We start from the raw sequence: 20,416 nt of genomic DNA, 5'->3' as shown, positions 1-20,416 counted from the left end.
GGGGGGATGAGCCTCCGAGCATTTGTGCACTTGACCGAGGCAAAGAAAACCCCCTTTCCTTTCCCTCCTCCCAAGCTAGCGGGATTTTTTTTGGCGTTTTTTTCTTCAGCAGACAGTTTAGTTCTTGGTGGTTATAATTACACAAGCCTCCCCCAATCAGTCATTAAATTAGCACCTTCTTTCATACATATATATATATAATATATAATTTATAAAGAAATGAATTTTGTAAACAATATTCTTCTACTCCAGAAGGAAGTGTAGTCCGTGGCATAATGCAGCTACAAACACGTATCTCAGAAAGAGGAGCAGCAGCTCTGGGGAGCGGGTGGGAGCCCCATGCCACCCCCAGCCTCCGCGCATGTCCCCAGCAGGACAGTTCTTGGGTGGGGAGTGAACTGGCCGGCTCGGTTTGGGTGTCACCGGTTTCAGCTGAAGCAAACTGGTCCAACTGTGAAACCAAACTGGTGCGAGGCATCGCCATTGTGAAAGACGGCCAGGTCCCGCAGGGGCAGCAGGGAGAGCTCCTCTGTGGTGAACTGGAAGATGGTGTCGGTGATGGAGGACTCGTTGTCCAGCTGAAACAAGCACCAGGGGCATCTGAGTGGCACAGAAACCCTCGGCTGGTGGGCCTGGAGGACCCTCTCAGAGCACCCGCTGTCCCCTTTGCTGCTCCGGTTGCTCCTCGATACACCCAACAGCCCTGTGGGCATGGCCAGGTCTCCATCCCCAGCCCTTCGTGGCTTGTCCAGGGAGGTGGCCTCCCCCCTGTCCCATTCATGCCCTGCCACATCCCAGCCTGCTTCCCAAGACCAGGGCAGCTCCTTGGGCCCAGGGAGAGGATGCTCTCCATCCCCATCCCGCCACGTGAAGCTGCATCCACCAGGTTTATCCCAAACCCCGAGGGTGCCAACCATGCTGAGGGGCTCTGCAAATGTCGGGGGACTAGAAAAGGGTCTGGCCACAGCCAGGCTTACCACACAGCCCTGCAGGCTGGCTGCATAGCTCTGCTCCCGGGAGTCGGCCAGGAAGCGGATTTCCTTCTCGGGCTGGGGCTGGCCCTGCTCGGGAGCGGGTCTGCAGGAGTATGAGACCTTCTGGGTGGCCAGGTGGCTGTGCAGTCGGAGGAAGCGGAGCTGCACCGGGCTGGCCCCCTCGTACTCCAGCTGCAGGGGCAACGAGAGAGAAACCCGGGTAGCGGGGGCTGCCTGGAGGTACCTGTGCTTCCCCCAGTTCCAAACTAGGCAGGATTCAGCTGTCTGCTAAAGCACTCGTTTGGATTTTCTTGCAGAAGGAGGTGTCACATCCCACCATGCACAGCCAGTGGGACCTTGTGCCCAGGCACTTCCCACCACAGCAGGGCAGGCACTGGAAGACCCCCGATCCCACGAGATGGGCATTGTGTCCCCTTGGCTGTCCTGGCCAGGCACTCACCAGGAAGCCCCCGGGCAGGGCGCTGAACCACTCAAAGGTGTCCTTGGAGGTGTAGGCACTCAGCCAAGCCTTGATAGGGACCTGTGGGGAGTGGGGACCATGTCACACTGTCCCAGGCTTCAGTTCCCTGGGACTTGCAAACTTTGTGACCAGGATCCTCACCCCAAAGTGCTCCAACAGTTCCCTGGGATGGCAGTGGTCACCACAGCAAGGGACCGGCCACATTGTCCCCTCTCCAGCCCTGACAACCCCTGTCCTCACCTGCCCCGAGGGATAACACGGGGCTGAAGCTGCCCCATGAAAGCCACCCCATACCTGGTTGTGGACGGGGGCTATGCAGGTCTCACCCCCTGCTGTGAAGTTGCAGAAGGCCACCAGTGCGTCCTGGGGGCTGCCCTGGTTGGGGTCGATGTAGTATTGCCCTGGAGGGAGGCAGAGGGGAGGTCCTGGCACCCAGTTTTTGGAACAAGGAGGATGCCATGCTGTACCGTGCCATCCCACCCCAGCTTGTAGCACATTCCTGGCTGCAACTTCCATCCTCCTGGGATGCAGCCTGGCTGCCATCCTGTTTCTCCAGGGATGCCCATGAAATGCAGCTGAGCTCATCCCCCCAAATCCTTATTCCCTCTTAACTGCAGAAGCTGCCTGTTCCCCCACATTGGCCAGCAGGGAGGGCTGGCCTGAAGTGAGGCCATTGTGGGGGACCCCGTGTGCACCCCAGTACCGTTGGGCAGGCTGGGGTGAGCCAGCAGCAGCTCCTTGCAGGTGGCCGCTGGGTTGGTTTTGGTGCCGTTGGGTTGCTCGACAAGAGCTTGCAGCTCCTGACTCAAGGTGTCCAGCAGAGCCCAGACCGCAGTGTAATTCAGGTGGTTGGAGGGATAAATTAGGTGCTGAAAGAAAAAGAGGGGGATATAATCAAGCTGACATTAGCTCCCCCCTCCCCACCTCTTATTTTGTCTAGGAGCATCATTGGGTGCTCAGGGAGAGGATGGGACACGCAGGGCACAAGGACAAGCCTGGTGGGAGAGAGATTAACCAGAACCGCTTGCTCTTTCTGCAAGGACTTTGGCCCCTGTGCACAGAGGACCTCAGAAGCAGTGGGAGATGGGACAGCACCACTGTCAGCCCCTTCCCACCCCAGTCGACACCCACCAAAAGCAGGATGGGAAGCCCTTGCCCCCATGCACTCACCCGCAGCTGCTCCCTGGACAGCATCAGCGTGGGTCCTCTGGGACCAGGGGGGCCAGCGAGACCCTGGGTGACAATGACAATGCTGGTGATGCTGACTGCTACCCACGAGCCCCCCCCCCCCCCCATTTGCAGCTCCTCCAACAGTGCCAGCAGCTGGCCATCCCCACGGCATGGCATGGCATGGCATGGTGGGACCTCACTGCCAAACCCGAGGGAGAAGGGACCCAAATTTTGGCACGAGGGACATTAGCGGCTCTGCTTACCGGTGTGCCCGGTGTGCCCCTGGGTCCCGGCAGCCCCGGGAAGCCTTTCGGCCCCTGCCAAAGGTCAAGGTGGAGGAGAGAAGAAAAGCAAGGTGGCAAGATGCTGCTGTGCTGAGCTGCACCCCAGGGTGCCCCACAGGGCCACCCTGCACTCCGGGGAGAGGACAGGGGGGGATGGTGCCCCACAGCAGGGCTGAGCCCAGCTCAGGTGCTTCCCCCTACTTACTTTGGGTCCAGACAAGCCCTGGAAGAGAAGGACAAGTCCCAGCTAAGACGGAGGCAGGTGGGATTGAAGCCCCATCACAGCGTAACTGCGGGTGGGTCCAGGAGTGAACCCCAAACCTGCCCAGAGGGTGAGGGACTCACCGGTGTCCCGGGGATGCCAGGGTGTCCCCGTGGGCCGGGGGGGCCAGTGTCACCCTGCAAAGACACCGAAGGAGGTCAGGACACTGCATGGGGCATCTCCCAGCCCTATGTCCTTCTACAGCTCAGCCCCTTCCCCAGGTGGATTTTGCACAGAAAAATGAGGAATTCACCCCAAATAGTCACCTTGGTTCCTGCCATCCCCCCTCCACCCTGCCCTTACCTGCTGTCCCTTGGGTCCTGGCCTCCCAGGGATGCCATGGGGTCCCAGCTTGCCCTAGGAGACATGGAAGGGTGTCACACAGGGTGACAAGGGACCAAGAGGGGGGAGGAAAAGAGCAAACCCCTTCACACACCTTGAAGCCATCGTCCCCTTGCTGTCCCAGCTCGCCCACACTGCCCTTCTCGCCCTAGGAGAGAGTGAGGGAGAGCTCTGGTGGCAAAGAGGAGGGTAGAAACCCCCTGGGACACCAGGCCGAGGTGGGGGGCTCTGCCCTGGACGGTGGGCTTCGGGAACCCTACTCTAGTTACCCCATCAGTGGTGTTTCATTGCGTAGGCAACAGAGGTTTTGCTTGCTGCCTGACCCTGGCAGGAGACACCTGCCTGAGGACGTTTCCCAAGGTCGAATATCTCCTGGCCTCCAGCAAACAGTTGGAAATGGGAAATCCCCAGTTACAGCTGGGTGCAAAATTTCTGAAAAAAACCTTCCATTCTTCTGGTTTGGTAGAATTAACTGTAGCCATATTGCTGGGGAAGGAGGAGGTGTGATAGCGCATCTGCCTCCCCTCCTCAGCTGTGACGGGTAAAAACTGAAAGCATTTTGTCCCAGACTAAAATATCATTCAAGACAACCTCGCAACTTCCCAGAAAACCCTTTGGGAAAACAAAGAAAATTTCTTGTGTGCTGAAATCTGGTGGAGCAGGGGAAGAAACCACAGCGGAGCAGCTGCCCACAGCCTCCTCTCCCAGGCTCTGGCCTTGCTGAACACCCTGGACTTTAGCTTCTGCTATTGCTCATTTAGCTCGCAATAAATTTAATGCTGAGGTTTCATTTTCCTGAATGCTGTGAGCAACTATCCGCCACCAGGGACTGCTTGTCACTCTTATTTACAGCCTTATGGCTGATGGATGGGGCCGTGAGGATACGCTTTGCTTCTCAGGCCAAGGTTGGATCCATCAGCTCATCAGTAATGGCACAGAGATGGTATGTGCTTGTGCTGCATCAGCATCAACACTGAGAGCAGGGGATTAAAGGACTATGCTGCTGCTTGCAACTCCAGGAGGATGGAGAGGCTGGAACAGGACCTGGTTTTGGAGAAAGCCTCACGGTCCCACCTCGCAGCACCTGGGGACATGGTCAACCCCCAAAGAAGGATGCTGCAGCGATCAGGGTTCAAGAAGAGGGGAATAAGTGATGGCATCCAGCAAATTAAATGCTAGCCCAGCCCAGAGTCCCCCTGTCCCCGTGCCTGGGACTCAAGTGCCCAGTACATATCACCTACCTTGGGTCCTTTCGGTCCAGGGTCTCCCTTCATGCCCTTCAGCCCTGGGATGCCCTAAGAGAGAAATGATGCAGTACCGCATCACCCTGCGCCTGAGCTGCTCCCGTCGGCTCCCTGGCAAAGGGGAACCTTGCCACAATGGTGGCTTCCAGGATTCTGAGAATTTCAGGCAGTTTTACAAACTTTGAGGTATTTTCTCATCATATCTTTGATTTTTGCTTTCAGGAGGATCCCTCAAGCAAAGACCATTAAATAGTGCAGTTCAGGTCCCTTAGCTGGTTGCCGAACATGCCACCTTTCTTCTGTGAAGTTTCCAAAGTCAGGATTTTTATTTTAAATGAGAAAAAACAATTCTCAGCAATTAAAAAAACCCCAAACATCTGAGTAGGTTTTTTGGGGGAATGCTGGCTGCTGCAGTGCAGCCAGTCCCTCCAGCCATGGCAGCTCGCTGGGCACATGGGCACAGTCCTCCACAAGTGCTCAGCACTGCCGAGCATCAGACACTTAACTGGAAGGGAAGTATTTGGCCTCTAGAACAACATATTGGAAATTACGTGATTTGCCTGACTGCATGCACATTGTTGGGATGCTAATTTGGGAGGAGAAGGCACAATGAGATGGTTAAATGACAGATGGTTAAAACACCTAGAAACATCACTTATTTTAAATGGGTCTCTGCTTTGGTTGTCTGCAGAGCTGGGTTGCACAGTGGTACCTGTGGGGGCCAAACAGTGAGCAGCTGTCACCCCAAAACCTTCAAACTAATACTCACATAGGGTCCCTGGGGGCCCTGGGGTCCTTCCAGCCCCTTGTCACCTGGGTAGCCCTGAAATGCAAAAGCGAGAGATCCTGGCTGGTGAGCCCAGAGGGGCAGGGCGAGGGGAGGCAGGAGTGATGCCCTGATGCCTCTTGCAGGGAAAGCAGCCCATGGGGGCTGGGGGTGTGGAAGACCCTTGTCTTGAGCTGGAAGGGACTGGGGACACAGAGCCCTCCAGCTATGCGGTGCCCCTGTATTGGCTTATTGTTTTCTGAGCTGGGGCTCAGGTAGTTGGGAGCACCCCCTGTCTTGAGAGCACCCCTGAGCTGTCAGGGTGCCAAAGCAGCCCTTGCCCCGGTGGGGCAAAGCCAACCTACCTTGGGTCCCTGGGGACCTCTCGGGGGTCGGTGGCCAACTTTGCCTCGCTTCCCCTGGGAATGACAGATGAAAGACTCACGAGCAATTCAGGCATGTTAAAGGCACTAAGCTGGCTGCCCCACATCCCCCTCGCTGCCCCCCCAGGGTTGCTGAGCCCCCAGCAAACTGGGGGTGCTCTGCAAGATCTCTGTGGGTTCTAAGCATCAGCCCCATGCTTCCTGCCAACCTCCATGGGGACAACAACGCCGTTTACCCGTCTGCCAGCTTCTCCAGGGACCCCTTCTTCCCCTTCGTGCCCCATATCACCCTGGGGGAAGAAGAGACAGGAGACGTGGGTCACCAGCAGGCCAGCCACAGCCTGAACCAGGACTGGGGAAAAGGGGCTGCTTGCTGCGTGGAGATGGGGACGGAGCTCAGCAGGTGCTGTGGGACCCTGGGGATGGAGACCAAGGCCATAGTGCGCAGCTGGCCACTGAAGGGGAGGTTCCCTGTTTCCAAGGGCACCCGAGTCAGGATGGAGGCAGCCCTGTGGGGCTGAACTGGGGAGACTTGCCAGCCCCTCACCCAAAAACCAGCCAAGACAGCCCAAAGGCATCGAAGGGGTCTGTGTTTGCCAGGCACTGGTGCACAGCTGCCTTTACAGCAGGGAGAAGCAGGTCCCCCCAGGGCGATTCCCCCTGGTTTCTCTCCACAGACCACAGTGGGGTTGACCAGCTCAGGCTCAGCCACCCCATGTCTGGTGGCTGGTCTCCCCCCCAGGTGCCATCCACAGAAGACGATTTCAAAGGTACCTTTTCTCCTTTGCGACCTTTCCAGCCTTTAGGACCAGCTTGTCCTGGAGACCCCTAAAATCTCAAAGGAGAAGGAAACCCCTCCGTAAGGATGATGTGCCAGGGATGTCTCCTCCCAGTCTCCCTCCCTGCTCTTGCCACAGCGTGCGCAGGAGGATGCTCTAAGCTGAAGTCTCCATTTGAGACTTTTGCCCCTCTCTGGAGCAGGCTGGGCAGAGTGGGGCAACAAGGGCGTTCCAGTAGGAACAGGAGATGTTGCCCATGTGGGATCTCACCGCAGCTGGGAGATCCCAGCATCCTACCATCTGTGCCAGGAGAACCAGTATGGCTCCATCCCATTCCTCACCGTTTGCCCTGGTTTTCCTGGCTTGCCTGGCTTCCCTTTCACACCTGCCAGGCCCTAGGAAGTGGGGGGAAAAAAAAAAAAAAAAGTATGAAAATCAACCCAGCTCGAAGAAAAAGCTCCAGGGTTATTCACCCAAATCCTGGGAAGGCTGTTAGAGTGGCAGAGACAGAAAAACCAGAGGCAGAGAAGCAGGGTAGCAGAGGAGCCCACTCACCTCGGTGCCACTCAGCCCTGGGGCTCCAGCTTCACCTGGTGGCCCGAGAGGACCCTGAGTTCATGAGGGGACAAAAGACCAACAGATGAGGCTGGCATCAGCGCCAGGTTATTTGGAGGAAGGCAGGAGGGCGCGTACAAAGCCAGCTGCCTCGCCCCAGCGTCTGGGCTGGGGTTGCTCCCCGCAGGGACTGCTGGTGTTGTGCCAGGGAAGACCACCCTGTGGGGACATCCCCTGCCCATCCCCATGGCAGAGTTACCTGCTGGCCTGGCTCTCCCTTGGCTCCCACTGCTCCTCTGGCTCCTTCGTGCCCAGTGTAGCCCCGGAGCCCAGGGGCACCCACTGGCCCCCGGGCACCTGCTGCGCCCTGGGGTGCACACAGAGGGGGGCACAGGTTACACTCCAGCCCAGGCCCACCTGGAGCAGGGCTTGAGCAGCTGCCCCCTGAGGGGCTTCAACCACACCAAGCCACAACTCCTGCTGTCTGCTTTGCAAATCCACCCAGAGTTTATTCTGCATCCCAACCTCTCCCAGGAAAGGCGACTGCCTGAGTTAAGGACATGTCTTGCCTGGGTAAAGCGACACTGCAACACGGGAAAACTGGGATGCACATGGGATGTATCCTGCTGCTGAGTGCAGGGCACCAGTAACACACCTGGGGCTCTGTGCATGTCAGGACCAGGACCATAAAAATGCATCTCAGGGCAGAGTGCTCCTGAGCACAGGTGGCTCCTGGAGCCACCTGACCCTATGGACACCCACAGATCTGCTCGGGGACAGCAGAGGGGGAAACCAAGTGCCCCAGGCAGACTCCAACAGCCGAGCATTAATTGCGCAACAGCTGGCGGCACTTCTGCACGGTTTTTAACAGCTATATTAAACGCCTTTGTGGAGGTTTGGCTCTAGGGAAACCAGGGAAACAATGACTCAGTTACGAAGCCACTGCAGGGCAGGACCTGGGAGACACTGCCTGGAACCGGGGCTGCCAGAGCTTGCTTTGTGGCCACCCCCGGGGTGAGGGTGAGGCACAGCCCCAAGCCCAGGCTCTGCTGCTCCATCACAAGATGCCACCAAACCTTTTTCCCAGGGAAGTTTTGCAGAGGTAGGGCAGGTACTCACCACCAAACCGGGCTTGCCACCATCCCCCTTGACTCCATCATCTCCAGCGAGTCCCTGCGGTGATGTTGGGGATTTAGAATAAGCCCGTCACCACCACGTGCTCTGCGCTCAGGCCCCCTGCAGGTATTTTAAGCATCCTCTCCCTCGTACCACGTTCAGCTGGCCGAGGCACATGCCCAGGCAGCACCCGGGCACCACGTGGGAGTGAACACGATTTGATCACAGGAACGGGTCTTCCACAGGGCATCCCTGGGTGCCAGGCTGAAATGGTCTGATTTTTGGGGTGGGGGCATATAAGTACCTCCTGGGAGTCAGTGCCAAGGTATGAGGCATTAAAACCCCCTCCTCACTCCTGAGCCCCCTGGCCTGGGCAGTTAAGGGGAAGTAAATCCTTTGGTTTTGGTTTGTATTAGAAGTGGTGAAGTACTGGGGAAGCCTTTGGCAGCTCCTGGGTCTACAAGGTCCCAGGCTTCAGTACCTCTAATCCTGGAGCACCAGTGGGTCCATCCATGCCTCGTGGCCCTGGCTCTCCCTGAGGAAGAAGGGGAAACAGCTCTGTCTGCAAAAAAACCCTTCCTTGCCTTGTTGACTTTGGATCTCAGGCCAAAAGACAGGGAGTGCTCCATGGCAGGTCCCCCAGGTCCCCAGTCTGACCCAGGTCCTTCACCACAGCCAGCCCCACCCCATCCCCCATCAGCCAGAAGCAGAAAGCAGAGCTTGGGAAAAGACCAGAAAAGGGTGTTTCACCCACACATAAAGGGCTGGAGCCATCACCGTGTCATACCTTCACTCCCTCGGGACCATCGAGCCCAGGAGGACCTCGGAGACCCGTCCCACCCTGTTCAGGGCACAAGCAAAGGAGCCCCATTGATTCACCCCTGCCCAGTTCTCCCAGTCACACACACTCCTCCCCAGCCAGGTCTGCGATCAGCCAAAAGGGGAGGAGGGAAGTGACCTGACTTACAAATCGTCCTCTGGCTCCTGCAGGTCCCGCAACTCCGGTGACACCAACCTGGCCCTGGGACACAGAAGGAGACACGTTCAGCAGGGTCACAGCCCGGCTGGGGGGCAGGAGGCTGGAGTTTGGCCAGAGGCAACGTTAACCCAGGCTGTCCAGCAAATCCAAGCTGTCCTTTTGTGCCAACAAACCCCAATTTTGGAGTCATGCCCATGAGACACAAAAACTCCCTAATTATGGACATTTACCCATTCCTAGTATTTTATGTGGCTCCTGGAGCCCAAGGTTTCCTGCCAGGGGTGAGGTCCCCCTCCTTGGCACCCAGCCCCCAACCACCAGCCTGCACGGATGCTGGGAGCCTGGTGGGCTGAGGCAGCCCCTCTCTGTACTTGCCAGCAAACCTTCTTGGCCTTTCTCTCCTTTATGGCCTTTTTCTCCAATCTCCCCCGTGGCAGCTCCAAGGCCAGGCACTCCAGGAAGCCCCCTGGGGCCAGCATCACCCTGCTCAGGGATGCAGACAGACGTGTCACCACAAAGAAGGAAAAGGCATTCCAATTAAATGAGCTTCTTCATGGAGATGGTGTGTTTCACACCCTCTCACTGAGTGCTGCAGACAGAAGTTCACCCTAGGGTGCTCAACAGAGGTGCCGATGCCAGGTCTGAGCCCCGCATCTCCAGTGGTCCTCAGCCATGGGGACACCTCTGCCATGCTTCTGCCCCCACCATGGCAAATGGAGCAGCAGATGCTGAGCAGGTTATGGGTGTGTTCCATGGGTGCTGCAAGGAGGGGAAAGAGCTACAGGCACTCCTCACCTTCTGTCCCTGAGGTCCTGGCTCACCCGGGTCTCCAGCATCACCAGTGTCACCCTGCCCAGAGGGGAAATACCGGCATCAGATGCAGCAACTGCAACTGCTCCCCAGCACCATCCCAGGGTGGGTTAAAAGCTGACTCTGACTTCCATGGGCTTCTCCACCCTCCTCTGGCCAGGATTTTTGTGCTGGGTAAGAGCTGGCCGTGTGGCTTTGCCTGCACCAGGAGGCCACGGCCAGCTATGACCCACACTGGCCTAAAAGTGGGTGAAGACAAAATGCTGAGCACAGCCAAGCAGCACCTTGCCCAGCACAGGGAACCCAAAGCATCAGCTCCCTCCTTCCATGGGGACACCTCAGCCTATCCATGGCAAAGCTGTAGCACGTGCAGTTGTCCGGAGCCAGTGCACCGGGTGCACAGCTTTCTGATCCCCATCCTGTCCCCATTCCCTGGCAGAGGATGCTGGTGGGCAGCAGTGACCACCGTGGTGGTGTCAGTCAGCACACGTACCTCCTTTCCTTGCTCCCCGGGGCTCCCCGGCAGCCCCTCTGGCCCATCATCCCCTGGCTCCCCGGGGTCCCCTCTGATGCCCGGAGCTCCGCAGGTTCCTGCCTCCCCCTGGACAGGATTAAGACAACCAGGATTACTCTTGGCTGTCTTTTCCGGCTGACCCTGGCTCTGCCCTCCATCGTTTCTCACCATACAGCCACCTCAGCTTTCCTTATACAGGTACCCCCAACTATGAGGGGACCTGGACCCACCTACCATGCCTAGCAACATAAATCCCTGGACATGAACATGCTGCAGGTGGATTTTAAACAGTCCCACGTGGTTTTAGGTGCCTGCCTGTCCCTGCAGCAGCGGGGCCAGGTGAGCCCAGCACCTGCATCGGTATCACCCCAGCACCCAGCAGGGACCAACCTGCTCGCCTTTGCGCCCCAGCTGACCCTCTGCTCCTGGTGGTCCTGGTGGTCCCTGGGGAGGAAACACACAGCCCAGCCCTAGCACAGCTCTTTTACATTGCGCAAAGCCTTTGGCTCAGTTAATGCAGACGCAGCTTTAACCTTCTGGTTTAGTTGAGGATCAGCAACCTCCTCCCTTCATTTCCCATCCCTGGAGAAGGCACGTGGGGAGAGGCGGGCTGAAGCAGCCCCAGCCGAGGGAAGGGCAGGGCTCCCCAGCTGATGTACCTGCTCGCCATCCAGCCCGCTGATGCCGGCTTGCCCAGGATCTCCCACATCACCCTGCCAGAGGACACAGACATGAGGACAGGCAGCCATGGTGGTCCTCCAACCAGGTTCCCCACAGACCTCCCTGCCCCAGCTGTCCAGCATTTGCAGGAGGGCTTGCAAGACTCTTCTCCCACCCTGCACCAGACATGTAAATCCCCATCCAACTGGGGAAAGCCAATGGCCAAACTGGGAGGAGTGCTGGCCCCTACAGCCCTGGGGAGTAAACCCCACTTTGGGCAAGCAGAGTGAGACCAAGACCTGCCTGGGCAGCTCCTGACTCATGGGACTGGGAAGGGAATAAACCCACTTTCTCTATCCTTACCTTTTCTCCTCTCATCCCTGAAGGCCCTTCAGGTCCCTTAGCACCTTCCCGGCCCTGAAAACAAACAACCCATATCAGCAGCAAGGCTTTGCCTTAACCCAGGAGGCCTTTGCAGTTCCTAAGCAGGGGTCTGGGGTGCCCCAGCACACCACATCCCCATGGGCAGAGAAGCCACACACCATCTTCCCTTATCCTTCTCTTCCTGCAGGTGCTTTAGGGAACTCCCCAAAGAGTTGCACTAGCAAAATTCTTGCACCCTGTCCTAGTACCTGAGGCAGGAGGTTGTGCTGGGCATCGATCCAAGGAGCCCCATCTGCACTCACCGGGTACCCAGCTGGGCCAGCAGCACCAGCCACTCCAGGAGCTCCTCCTTCTCCTGCTGAGCCAGGCTTCCCAGGGATGCCATCCAGCCCCTGCGTGCCGGGAATGCCCTGCAAAGCCAAAAGGCCACTTAGGTACCTCAAAATGCAGTGCAGGGTGCAGCTCCGGGGAGGGCAGGCCAGTGGGAGCCCCATGCCTGAAGCAGCTGGGCCACCACAGGGTCTGCAAGGTACCACCTGCACCTGGTGGGTACCAGTGCCTCATCACTGCAGGTGCATGAGGGTCCTGCTGTCCCCGTACCTGACTGGTCACCACCCAGCTACCCATGCAGGGTTTGGGTCATTCTCTGCCCCACAACCAGCCCAGGGATGAAGCTGCCTCCAGAGTGGGCACCTATCTTTCATCCCATTGGACATCACCCAACTTCAGCCTACAGAGCATCTCCGCAAGCTACAGCTCTCCCACTTACAGGTGGCCCTGGAAGCCCTCGAGGACCCGGGTCTCCTGCTCTGCCCTGAAACAAGAAGGATGCTCAGCAGCATGGTCATGGCAAGGAGGCACAGGGGACCCCGAGTAGGGTAAGGCTTTGCTTGGACAATCCCCGTGTGCCTGGGCCGCCTCAGCAGTGTCTGGGCAGATAGCACAAAGCCCGGGCAGCAGCAAGTGGGACACCAGGCTCCTGCCTGCTCCTGCAAAAGGGTCCGGGGTCCACGCTGCTTATGCTACAGGTAGCACATGTATCTGTTGCAGAGCATTGCACATCTGCAGGGGACCGCGGCAGAGGGAGCGGAACAAGCCAGGCACACGGGGAGCATGGCAAGCCCTACCTGGGAGCCGGGAGCGCCTCGGGGACCAGGGGGACCTGGCAGGGCCTAGGGGGAGGAGAGCACCATCAGAGCCCCACGCCGCAGCCCTGAGTGTTCCCCTCTCCCCAGTTTAGCCCCTTGATGCCAATGGCAAAGTTTTCCCATTTTCCCATACCCAGCCCAGCAAAGGCAACCTGCTCAGTGCTTCTCTGGTGGCCTGGAGCTGCCCAGGGCAGCAGCAAACAACACTCACCTTGGGACCAGCTTTTCCTGGAAATCCTGGTGGGCCTTGGGCTCCCTTTTCTCCCTGTTACGAGGCAGGAAAGATTTCCTTTCTTCTTTATGTTTTAATGCCGTAATTTCTTCAGTGAGAACCACCCACCCCAGCCAACTCTCCCCCCACCCCCCCAACCCAACCAAAAAAACAGGTGCCTAGCATCTTATAACAAGCCACAGGAGTCTGGGCAGGTAAGTGCCCAGAACCATCAGCTCACCCAATGTGGGAGCCAGCTCCAGCCATTCTCCTCCTGCCATCCCTGCAGCCCCCTGATGGAGACCATTCACAGATACCACCCAAACCCACCCATTTGGTTCAACGCTCCAATGCAAAAAAGTTTCTGAAGCCTGAACTCCCACCCCAGTGCATCTCCTCACTGCTGTGCTGGACCTCCCAGCCCTACCTTGTCTCCCCTGCGCCCTGGCCTCCCACGGTCACCAGCAGGTCCCGGGTAGCCCTGAGGAGAGCATGGCATCAGGAGGCAGCCGGGGCTGCCCAGAATCTCCAGGGTTTTGGGAGAAGGTGGCTGCTGAGGCTGAGCTCTTCGCCAGGGAAAGGCAGGACCCCGGGCACCGCAGGAGCCCTGGCAGGATGGCGAGTGCCTGGCTGGAGGCAGCCCTGCTCCAGCGAGCCTCCCTCCCAACTCAGCCGCTCCTGCAGGCAGGTGGGCAGCACCCTCCCCCCTCCCCCCAGGGACATTATCACTTACATAGGTGCCAACAGGTCCTTGTGGCCCCTCCGAGCCAGGCTTTCCAGGCAGCCCCTGCCAGGTGAGATGAGAGCATTAATGAACCTCTGCTCCTGGGATGCTGGCAGGCACTTCCCACCCTTGGTGTCCATGTCTGTGCCCACAGGATCCCCCCAGGTCTCCCCATGGCAGCCAAGAGCCTCTCAGGGCTGTTCACCATCATCACAGCTCCAACTAGCCCCCACAAGCCCCAGCTCTCACCTTTGGGCCCAGGTAACCCAGGTCTCCATCAGGTCCAGGTTTTCCCAGAGAGCCCTTTGGAAATATTTGGGGAGGAGATATCAGTCAAAAGGCTGAGATGAGCCAAGCCCCACCGAGCCATTGCTGCTGCCTCTGTGCTCACGGACAAGAGTCACCTGGTCCAAGCCAGGTTGCTGGGGACAAACTCTGTCACTGTGGCCCACCCTGGTGGCTCCTGCACACCAGTACCCTGTGGCTGGCTCTCCAGCAGGGCTGTCCTAGGGAAGGTGACAATAGTCAATCCTGGGGTCATCACCAAGCCCAGCTGAGAGCAGGCTCTCAGGGAGGGGCTCTTCCAGCAGCAGGGGCTGCTCTGGGTCCCCATCCCAGTGGGCAAGGACCTGGGACCTCCTCCCTGAACCTGTACCACCCATTTCCTCCTGGGATGGAGCGTATGCTTTGATCCCCTCCCAGGACTCAGGACCACGCTGCTATTCAGCCACCCAGGCGTGAAGGGTTTCCACGGGCTGCCATCCCCCATGGAGACCCTGCTAGGCTTGGGGAAGCTGCAAAAAATCTTTCAGGCAGATTCCCTGGGGAAATCATTCTGCTTTTCCCTAGCCCCAGTTCTTTCTGCCAATGAGGCTTTTCCATGTCTTTTAACGAGAAGTTAAGACCAGGTCCTACAGATGTCCTGATCCCCTGCCAGTTCCCAAGGTGGGAAAGCCCCATATCGCCCAGCAGCAGCACCAACCCTGCTGACTTCCCACCTAAGAAAATGCAGAGCTCATGCAGAAGGAACTTTTTTTTTGTCTCCTTACTATCGATCCAGGAGATCCTGTGTGTCCACGGCCCCCTGGCAAGCCGGCAAAACCCTGGAAGAAAGGGCGGAAGACGAGCAATGGAGGGAAGGCAGAAGCAGGAGGGATGGAGCAGCTCTCCTCTGGCAGTGCACGGCCTGAGACCAACCCAAACCAGAGCGAGCGCCCAGGGCCAGGTGCAGGCGAAGGGCTCAGCCCCTCGAAGGCAGCGCTGGTGCTTTCCACTTCAAACCAGCTCTTTGGTTTCTCGCTGCTGAAGCGCTGCAGATGTGTGTGTACATGCACAACACCCACACATGCATCCAGACAGCGCTACGTGATGCTGACAGCCAACTCGGAGGTGTGTCTCCTTGACCCAGAGCAGAACATTTTTCATGTATTGTTTTGAGGGAAGTGCCAGATTTGGTTTTGCTTTTGCTTTTAGCTCAAAGATAAACAAATATTAGAAATCCTGCAGAAGGGAAAACTTGCTACCAGCCCAGGTCTTGCTGCTGGACCTGTCTTGGATAGCAGTACAAGGGATGAGACATCATTTTGCAATAGCCAGTTCTTAAAAGCACTGCCCATTCCCTCTCCTTCACCCTTCAGCACAATTCTCAGCAGGTTCTTGCCTGGAGAAGCACTCTTCAGAGCACCCTTTGGCTGGTCTCGCTCCATCAGGGCCACCCACCACCTGTGCCTCATCCTATGGGTATGCTTTTGAGGCACATCCCCAGGGGGAGAGCCCCGAGCAGAAAGGAGGGAGGACAGAAATCAGGCAGCCACGCAGCTCTACTCACCGGTGGTCCTCTCCTGCCTGGGCTGCCCACAGTCCCTGGGTGACCCTGCAGGACAAGGCAGGCAATGATGAGGATGGGGAGGCAGAGGCAGCCTCTCCCAGTCCCACCATGTCAGCCCACAGCCAGCTGCTGCACATCACGGCAAGGTCCAACATGGTGTCAAGGTCTTGACCCACACAGCCATGGGGATGGTGGGGTTGGGAAGTCCCCTTATGTCAGGCTCAGCTCCCCCTCTTGATACAACCCACTGCCCCAGCCCTTGCCCACTGTCAAGTACAGAGTGTAGGATGGGAACCTGTGTACCAGGCTTTCCTTCTGCACCTTCTGCTCCTGGGATGCCCCGCGAGCCCTGGAAGGAGAGTCTCACCTCAGGAAGGCAGAGTCTGGTGGCAGGGTGCCCCCATCAGGGCCTCATCCAGCCCCAGAGCCTCCCTCCAGTATTAAAAAGGTGGCAAATTAGCAGTGGCATGGTCCCCAGGGTGTTCAGCTGCTCTGTATTGAGCCATGGGTTCACTAGTGCATAGGTCCTCCCTGCACAGCTCCTGCAGCTCCTCCCTGCTCCATTCCACCTTTGGATGCAATCACTGGGAAGTAACATGAGTGTAGGAGGAAACCCATTCCCACCGTGAACACCTCAACTGTGTTTTGTCCCCTCTTGCCCCAGCTATTTATTCCTGGCTTTGTCACCAAACACGACTCTGAATAACAGAGTTTTCTTAAGTTGCTATTTCCTGAGTTTTCTACACTCAGGGTTGAGAGAAGTTGTGGTGTTGGGCAGGTGGTTTGTCAAAACACTTCATGCAATGTGCAAAAGCTTGAGCTGCTCGTTCCCAACTTATCCTGTGCAAATTCCCTCTGATCCGGCTGCATCCTGGGATGCTGCTCCCCGAGAGCTGGCTTTCCCATCCCAGCGCTGATGGCACCACATGCCAACCCAGGGCCATGGGTCATCTCCTACTTACAGGCAGCCCAGGGACTCCGACCAGCCCACGCTGACCCACGCGGCCCTGGAAAACAGCAAGCAGTAAGAAAAGCATCTCCCTGCCAGCAACAGAGCTGGAGATTTGGAGGCAAAGCTGGTGCCCAAACATGTCACGGCTCAGCCCCAGCGCATCCCAAGCCACCCAGCGAGGGGTGTCCAGGGTTGTTTCAGTCTCCCACAGCCAAAGATGCTCCAAGATTCAGCTACAAGTACCAGCACCCCATTAGTTACCCGGGCTCCCCGCGGTCCTGGGGTTCCCTTCAGGCCATCAGGTCCTTGGCCTCCCTAAAATTCACACAAATGGAAACAGAAGTCATTTTAGACAACCCTGCAGGTGTCCCCCAGCCCCTCCACCCTGGAGAGCACCGAGGGGACCCATCCACCACTGCCACACTGGAAGGTCAGTGTATGGCTGCAGTGGGTGCAGGGATGCTGTGCACAGGGTGGGGGGCCAAGAGGCTGGGGACCCGCCCCAGGTGGGCATCCTGATGCTGTCCCTGGGTGCTGGGCCCCATGCTGCATGGAGCTCCTGGGCAGGGAGGCTGCATCCCTGCCCCCCACGCAAGGATGAGGGGAGCCCGCAGGAAACCAGGGGACACAGCAGCAAACACCAGCACTGACCTTGGGTCCCTCGCTGCTGTTCAGCCCTGCTGAGCCGATCTGCCCTTCTTCCCCCTGCCAGGAGAGAGGAGAGGAGTCAGCCAGAGAAAATGCAGCCTCTGATCCTCTGCCTGCTCCCCCAGCCATGGCAGCCACCATGCCCCTGCCCTGTGTAGGGGAGAAATGTGGGGAGCATGGCCGGAGGTGGCACTCATTAAATGGCAATGTGACCTGGGGCACCAGCTGAGCTTTGGGGTAGGGATGGAGACCTCCATCAGGATCATAAAACTGGCCAGAAAAAAAAAAAGCCTAATAGGTTCAGTGTTGGCCCAAAACAGCACAGCTGAATATTTTTGTTGCCTGCTGATCAAATTAAAGACAATTCAAAGGACTGATGTGCCGAGACTCCTGGCTGCTTGGTTACAGCCCTGGGAGGGCAGGCACAGCCCAGACCCTGGCTCCAGACTGATGTGGTGTGATGGCAGCGCTGCTCGGCTGGATGGAAAAGGCACCACCTGGCAGCGAGATGAGTCGTGCTGCATCTCCATCTCTTGGAGAGGTGGGAGGATTCGTTTCTCATCCTGAACAGCAAATGTGAGAGCAGATCCAGGCAGGCATCGCAAAAGCCCTCCGAAGCAGAGGGCATCAGATGCAGGGGGATGCTGCAGACCAGAAAGGTGGGTGGGAAAATATAATCCCCCTTCTCCTGAGAAGCTGGAAAGCTCTAGAGACAAGCAGCCAGCCTGGCTTCAGTTCCCAGGTAGAAGTATTGATCTGCAGCTGGGTTCATCCATCCTGACAACTCACCTGGAGCACGCACTGCAGGAAAAAGCACTCTGAAAATTGTGCCTTGTTCCTGTGGCTACCTGGCACTGCTGTGCTCAGCTCTTGGGAGCTGGCGAGGGTTGGGGCCAGGTGGTATAGCTGGTGAGAAGCAGGGCAGCCGGCTGGGCAGCAGCAGCCCTCCGGAGCTGCCAGCACAGGCTCCAGGAGGCAGAGAGCCTGGCGGGAGTCAGGGATGAGCATCAGTTCAAGAGAGTGAAGTGTGAGCCCTGTGCTCTCAAAATACCTGCGCAAAGGGTGCTGATGGGGGGCAGGGACCCTGCAAAGGTGCTCGGGCAGAGGCAGCTGGGGAGGGCTCCCCTTGGACCTGCTGGAAATCCCCTCGCATTGCTGAAGCCACCACCTAATTCCAGGTCATTGATGGGGGCACAGCTGGAGGGGTCTGGAGCAGCCGGGTCAAAGCTGTGTCGGTGCCAAGTGCTCGGTGCCAGGCACACCTGCGACCCCAAGGACTGGGACTCTGAGCCAAGCTCCCCGTGGCCATGCAGGGGCCAGCGATGCCCCAGCAGCATGGAAGGAGATGCCATTAGAGGGCTCCCTTGGCCTGCACCAGCTCCCACCACCCCAACCAGCGTGTACCAGTACGGCTGCCAAGTGGACTTTTGCTGGGGACAGCCCAGTGCCTTCAGTCCTCCTTCAGGAGGAGGAAGAGGCAGTGCAACATGGCAGAGATGCTCAGGATGCTGGAGGGGAGCTGGGTTTAGGCAGCGGGAGAGAGGGATCCTGCAAACCTGCAGTGCCTGCACCAGCAGCACGGCAACGCGTGGCTCTTGGCCAGGCACAGCGGCATGCTGGCCACTGCCCGGCTCAGGAGCAGGTAGGAATGCTCACCCTGGGCACGGCTGGGGCAAGGCAGCACTGCCCACACTGCCTGCATCCCTCAGCGCTGTCCCTACCACCCACCTCATGGCACAGCACTGGGCACCCATGTATCCCACCACGTGGCACCCTGGAGCAGCCATGGCACTTACATCTGGTCCCCGGGGCCCCACTGCTCCCCGTGGGCCGGGAAAGCCCTGCAAGCCAGCCTGGCCCCGAATCCCTGGGGGCCCTTTTGCTCCTTGCGCTCCACGTGGACCCTTGGAGGAACAAGACACAGCACATCACTGCAGGGCTCCCAAACAGGAGCCACAGCCCACGCCTGGGGCTCCCCCACCCGCAGACAGGAATCCCCCCATCGCTTGTTGCCCCAGCTCTCTGCACAGCCAGCCTTTGCCATGGGGCCACTCTGGGTGAACATCCCACAACCCTCCTCCAAGAGCATCCCTGGGGCACCAGCAGTGGGGCAATATAACATTTTTAAACAGCCAAAGCAAGATGGAGCAGGGAAGGATGGATCAGGGGCAGGACCACGGTCCCTGAAAGCAAATGCCCCTGGGTCCCTGGACATCCACACCAACCCACCCACCAGCTGGAAAATAGCACATTTGAAGAACAGAAGAAGAAGCAGCTTCAAGAATCCCCCCCAAGCCTGGGTACGTGGTACCCTGTCTCCTTTGGCTCCCAGGTCTCCCTTGGCTCCACCTGGACCTCGACAGCCCTGCAAAAGGAGCAGAGGTGGAGGGTACACTCAGAAAACCATGTTATTGCCACTTCTTGCAACCAAACAACCAAAGCATGCTTTGATCCCATTTTGGCATCAAAGAAAGTGAGTTCTGCCCAATTTAGATCAGGGCTTTCCTCCTGATGGGCCTTTTGCAACCGGGGGCAGGTTACATGCTGGATCTGTTCCTCATGGGGGGGGGGGGGGGGGGGGGGGCGGTGTGTGCGTGTGTGTGTGTGGTGCTCCAGAGCTTCTGGGTTCATTCACCAGCAAATGGTCAGTGGCCCCCGCACCCTGTGCCAATCCTAGCCCCAGCTCCCTGGCAGGTAGGACACCTGCAGCACCCGGTGGTGGCATCCCAGCTGCACCATCCTGGTATCAGGACAATGATGACTAGCACCTTGTCCTCAGTACTGTGTTCCCCAGCACAGACTAAAGCACTAAAGCACTCCTCTTGTGCCTCCCCAAAGCAGACAGTATCTTAGGACACATGTTGTGTCTGAAAGCTCCTCTTATTACAGCAAGACAAGCCCAAGTGCAGCTTTGCCATCCCAAACAACTCCAGCTTCCACCTATTCAAATGTCAAGTTCAAACACAGGCAAAGACCATGAAGATGGTGCTTTGGGCTGTTCTAACACAGCTCTCCTGCTTCCCAAGCAGGGATGGCATGGGTGCCATCACTCACCCGCTCTCCTTGGGTGCCTTTTGAGCCTGGCAGGCCAATAAACCCCTTCAGAGAGAGACACAAAATGCAAGTAAAAAAAAAAAAAAAACACAAAGGAAAGTATCAAATGCACTCATGGAGGCTGACAACCCTCCCACACTACAGGGAT

The 20,416-nt window shown here is 57.9% G+C and overlaps 1 protein-coding gene across 1 annotated transcript in view; it reads right to left on the bottom strand.

The window, feature by feature from the left end:
* Positions 1-219: 219 nt before the first annotated feature.
* LOC106631359 (collagen alpha-1(I) chain-like) overlaps positions 220-20,416 on the bottom strand; it is a 90,651-nt gene continuing 70,454 nt past the window's right edge. The window contains exons 25-69 of the mRNA XM_055721404.1: positions 20,269-20,313; positions 19,526-19,579; positions 19,011-19,118; positions 17,218-17,271; positions 16,828-16,881; positions 16,577-16,621; positions 15,910-15,963; positions 15,615-15,659; positions 14,836-14,889; positions 14,036-14,089; positions 13,796-13,849; positions 13,490-13,543; positions 13,063-13,116; positions 12,831-12,875; positions 12,473-12,517; positions 12,006-12,113; positions 11,683-11,736; positions 11,319-11,372; positions 11,050-11,103; positions 10,639-10,746; positions 10,131-10,184; positions 9,711-9,818; positions 9,324-9,377; positions 9,144-9,197; positions 8,838-8,891; positions 8,360-8,413; positions 7,500-7,607; positions 7,241-7,294; positions 7,027-7,080; positions 6,681-6,734; positions 6,143-6,196; positions 5,889-5,942; positions 5,527-5,580; positions 4,755-4,808; positions 3,608-3,661; positions 3,475-3,528; positions 3,255-3,308; positions 3,115-3,132; positions 2,889-2,942; positions 2,626-2,688; positions 2,159-2,324; positions 1,750-1,856; positions 1,435-1,515; positions 978-1,166; positions 220-578 (exon numbers count right to left, since the gene is read on the bottom strand). Coding sequence (XP_055577379.1) covers positions 429-578; positions 978-1,166; positions 1,435-1,515; positions 1,750-1,856; positions 2,159-2,324; positions 2,626-2,688; positions 2,889-2,942; positions 3,115-3,132; positions 3,255-3,308; positions 3,475-3,528; positions 3,608-3,661; positions 4,755-4,808; positions 5,527-5,580; positions 5,889-5,942; positions 6,143-6,196; positions 6,681-6,734; positions 7,027-7,080; positions 7,241-7,294; positions 7,500-7,607; positions 8,360-8,413; positions 8,838-8,891; positions 9,144-9,197; positions 9,324-9,377; positions 9,711-9,818; positions 10,131-10,184; positions 10,639-10,746; positions 11,050-11,103; positions 11,319-11,372; positions 11,683-11,736; positions 12,006-12,113; positions 12,473-12,517; positions 12,831-12,875; positions 13,063-13,116; positions 13,490-13,543; positions 13,796-13,849; positions 14,036-14,089; positions 14,836-14,889; positions 15,615-15,659; positions 15,910-15,963; positions 16,577-16,621; positions 16,828-16,881; positions 17,218-17,271; positions 19,011-19,118; positions 19,526-19,579; positions 20,269-20,313 — 3,051 coding nt within the window. The 3' untranslated portion in view covers positions 220-428. The remainder of the gene's footprint in view (positions 579-977; positions 1,167-1,434; positions 1,516-1,749; positions 1,857-2,158; positions 2,325-2,625; positions 2,689-2,888; positions 2,943-3,114; positions 3,133-3,254; positions 3,309-3,474; positions 3,529-3,607; positions 3,662-4,754; positions 4,809-5,526; positions 5,581-5,888; positions 5,943-6,142; positions 6,197-6,680; positions 6,735-7,026; positions 7,081-7,240; positions 7,295-7,499; positions 7,608-8,359; positions 8,414-8,837; positions 8,892-9,143; positions 9,198-9,323; positions 9,378-9,710; positions 9,819-10,130; positions 10,185-10,638; positions 10,747-11,049; positions 11,104-11,318; positions 11,373-11,682; positions 11,737-12,005; positions 12,114-12,472; positions 12,518-12,830; positions 12,876-13,062; positions 13,117-13,489; positions 13,544-13,795; positions 13,850-14,035; positions 14,090-14,835; positions 14,890-15,614; positions 15,660-15,909; positions 15,964-16,576; positions 16,622-16,827; positions 16,882-17,217; positions 17,272-19,010; positions 19,119-19,525; positions 19,580-20,268; positions 20,314-20,416) is intronic.

This window comes from Falco cherrug, chromosome 9 (assembly GCF_023634085.1).
Source record: "Falco cherrug isolate bFalChe1 chromosome 9, bFalChe1.pri, whole genome shotgun sequence".
In the NCBI taxonomy this organism is placed as follows: Eukaryota; Metazoa; Chordata; class Aves; order Falconiformes; family Falconidae; genus Falco; species Falco cherrug.
This window is presented reverse-complemented; position numbering and strand designations above follow the sequence as displayed.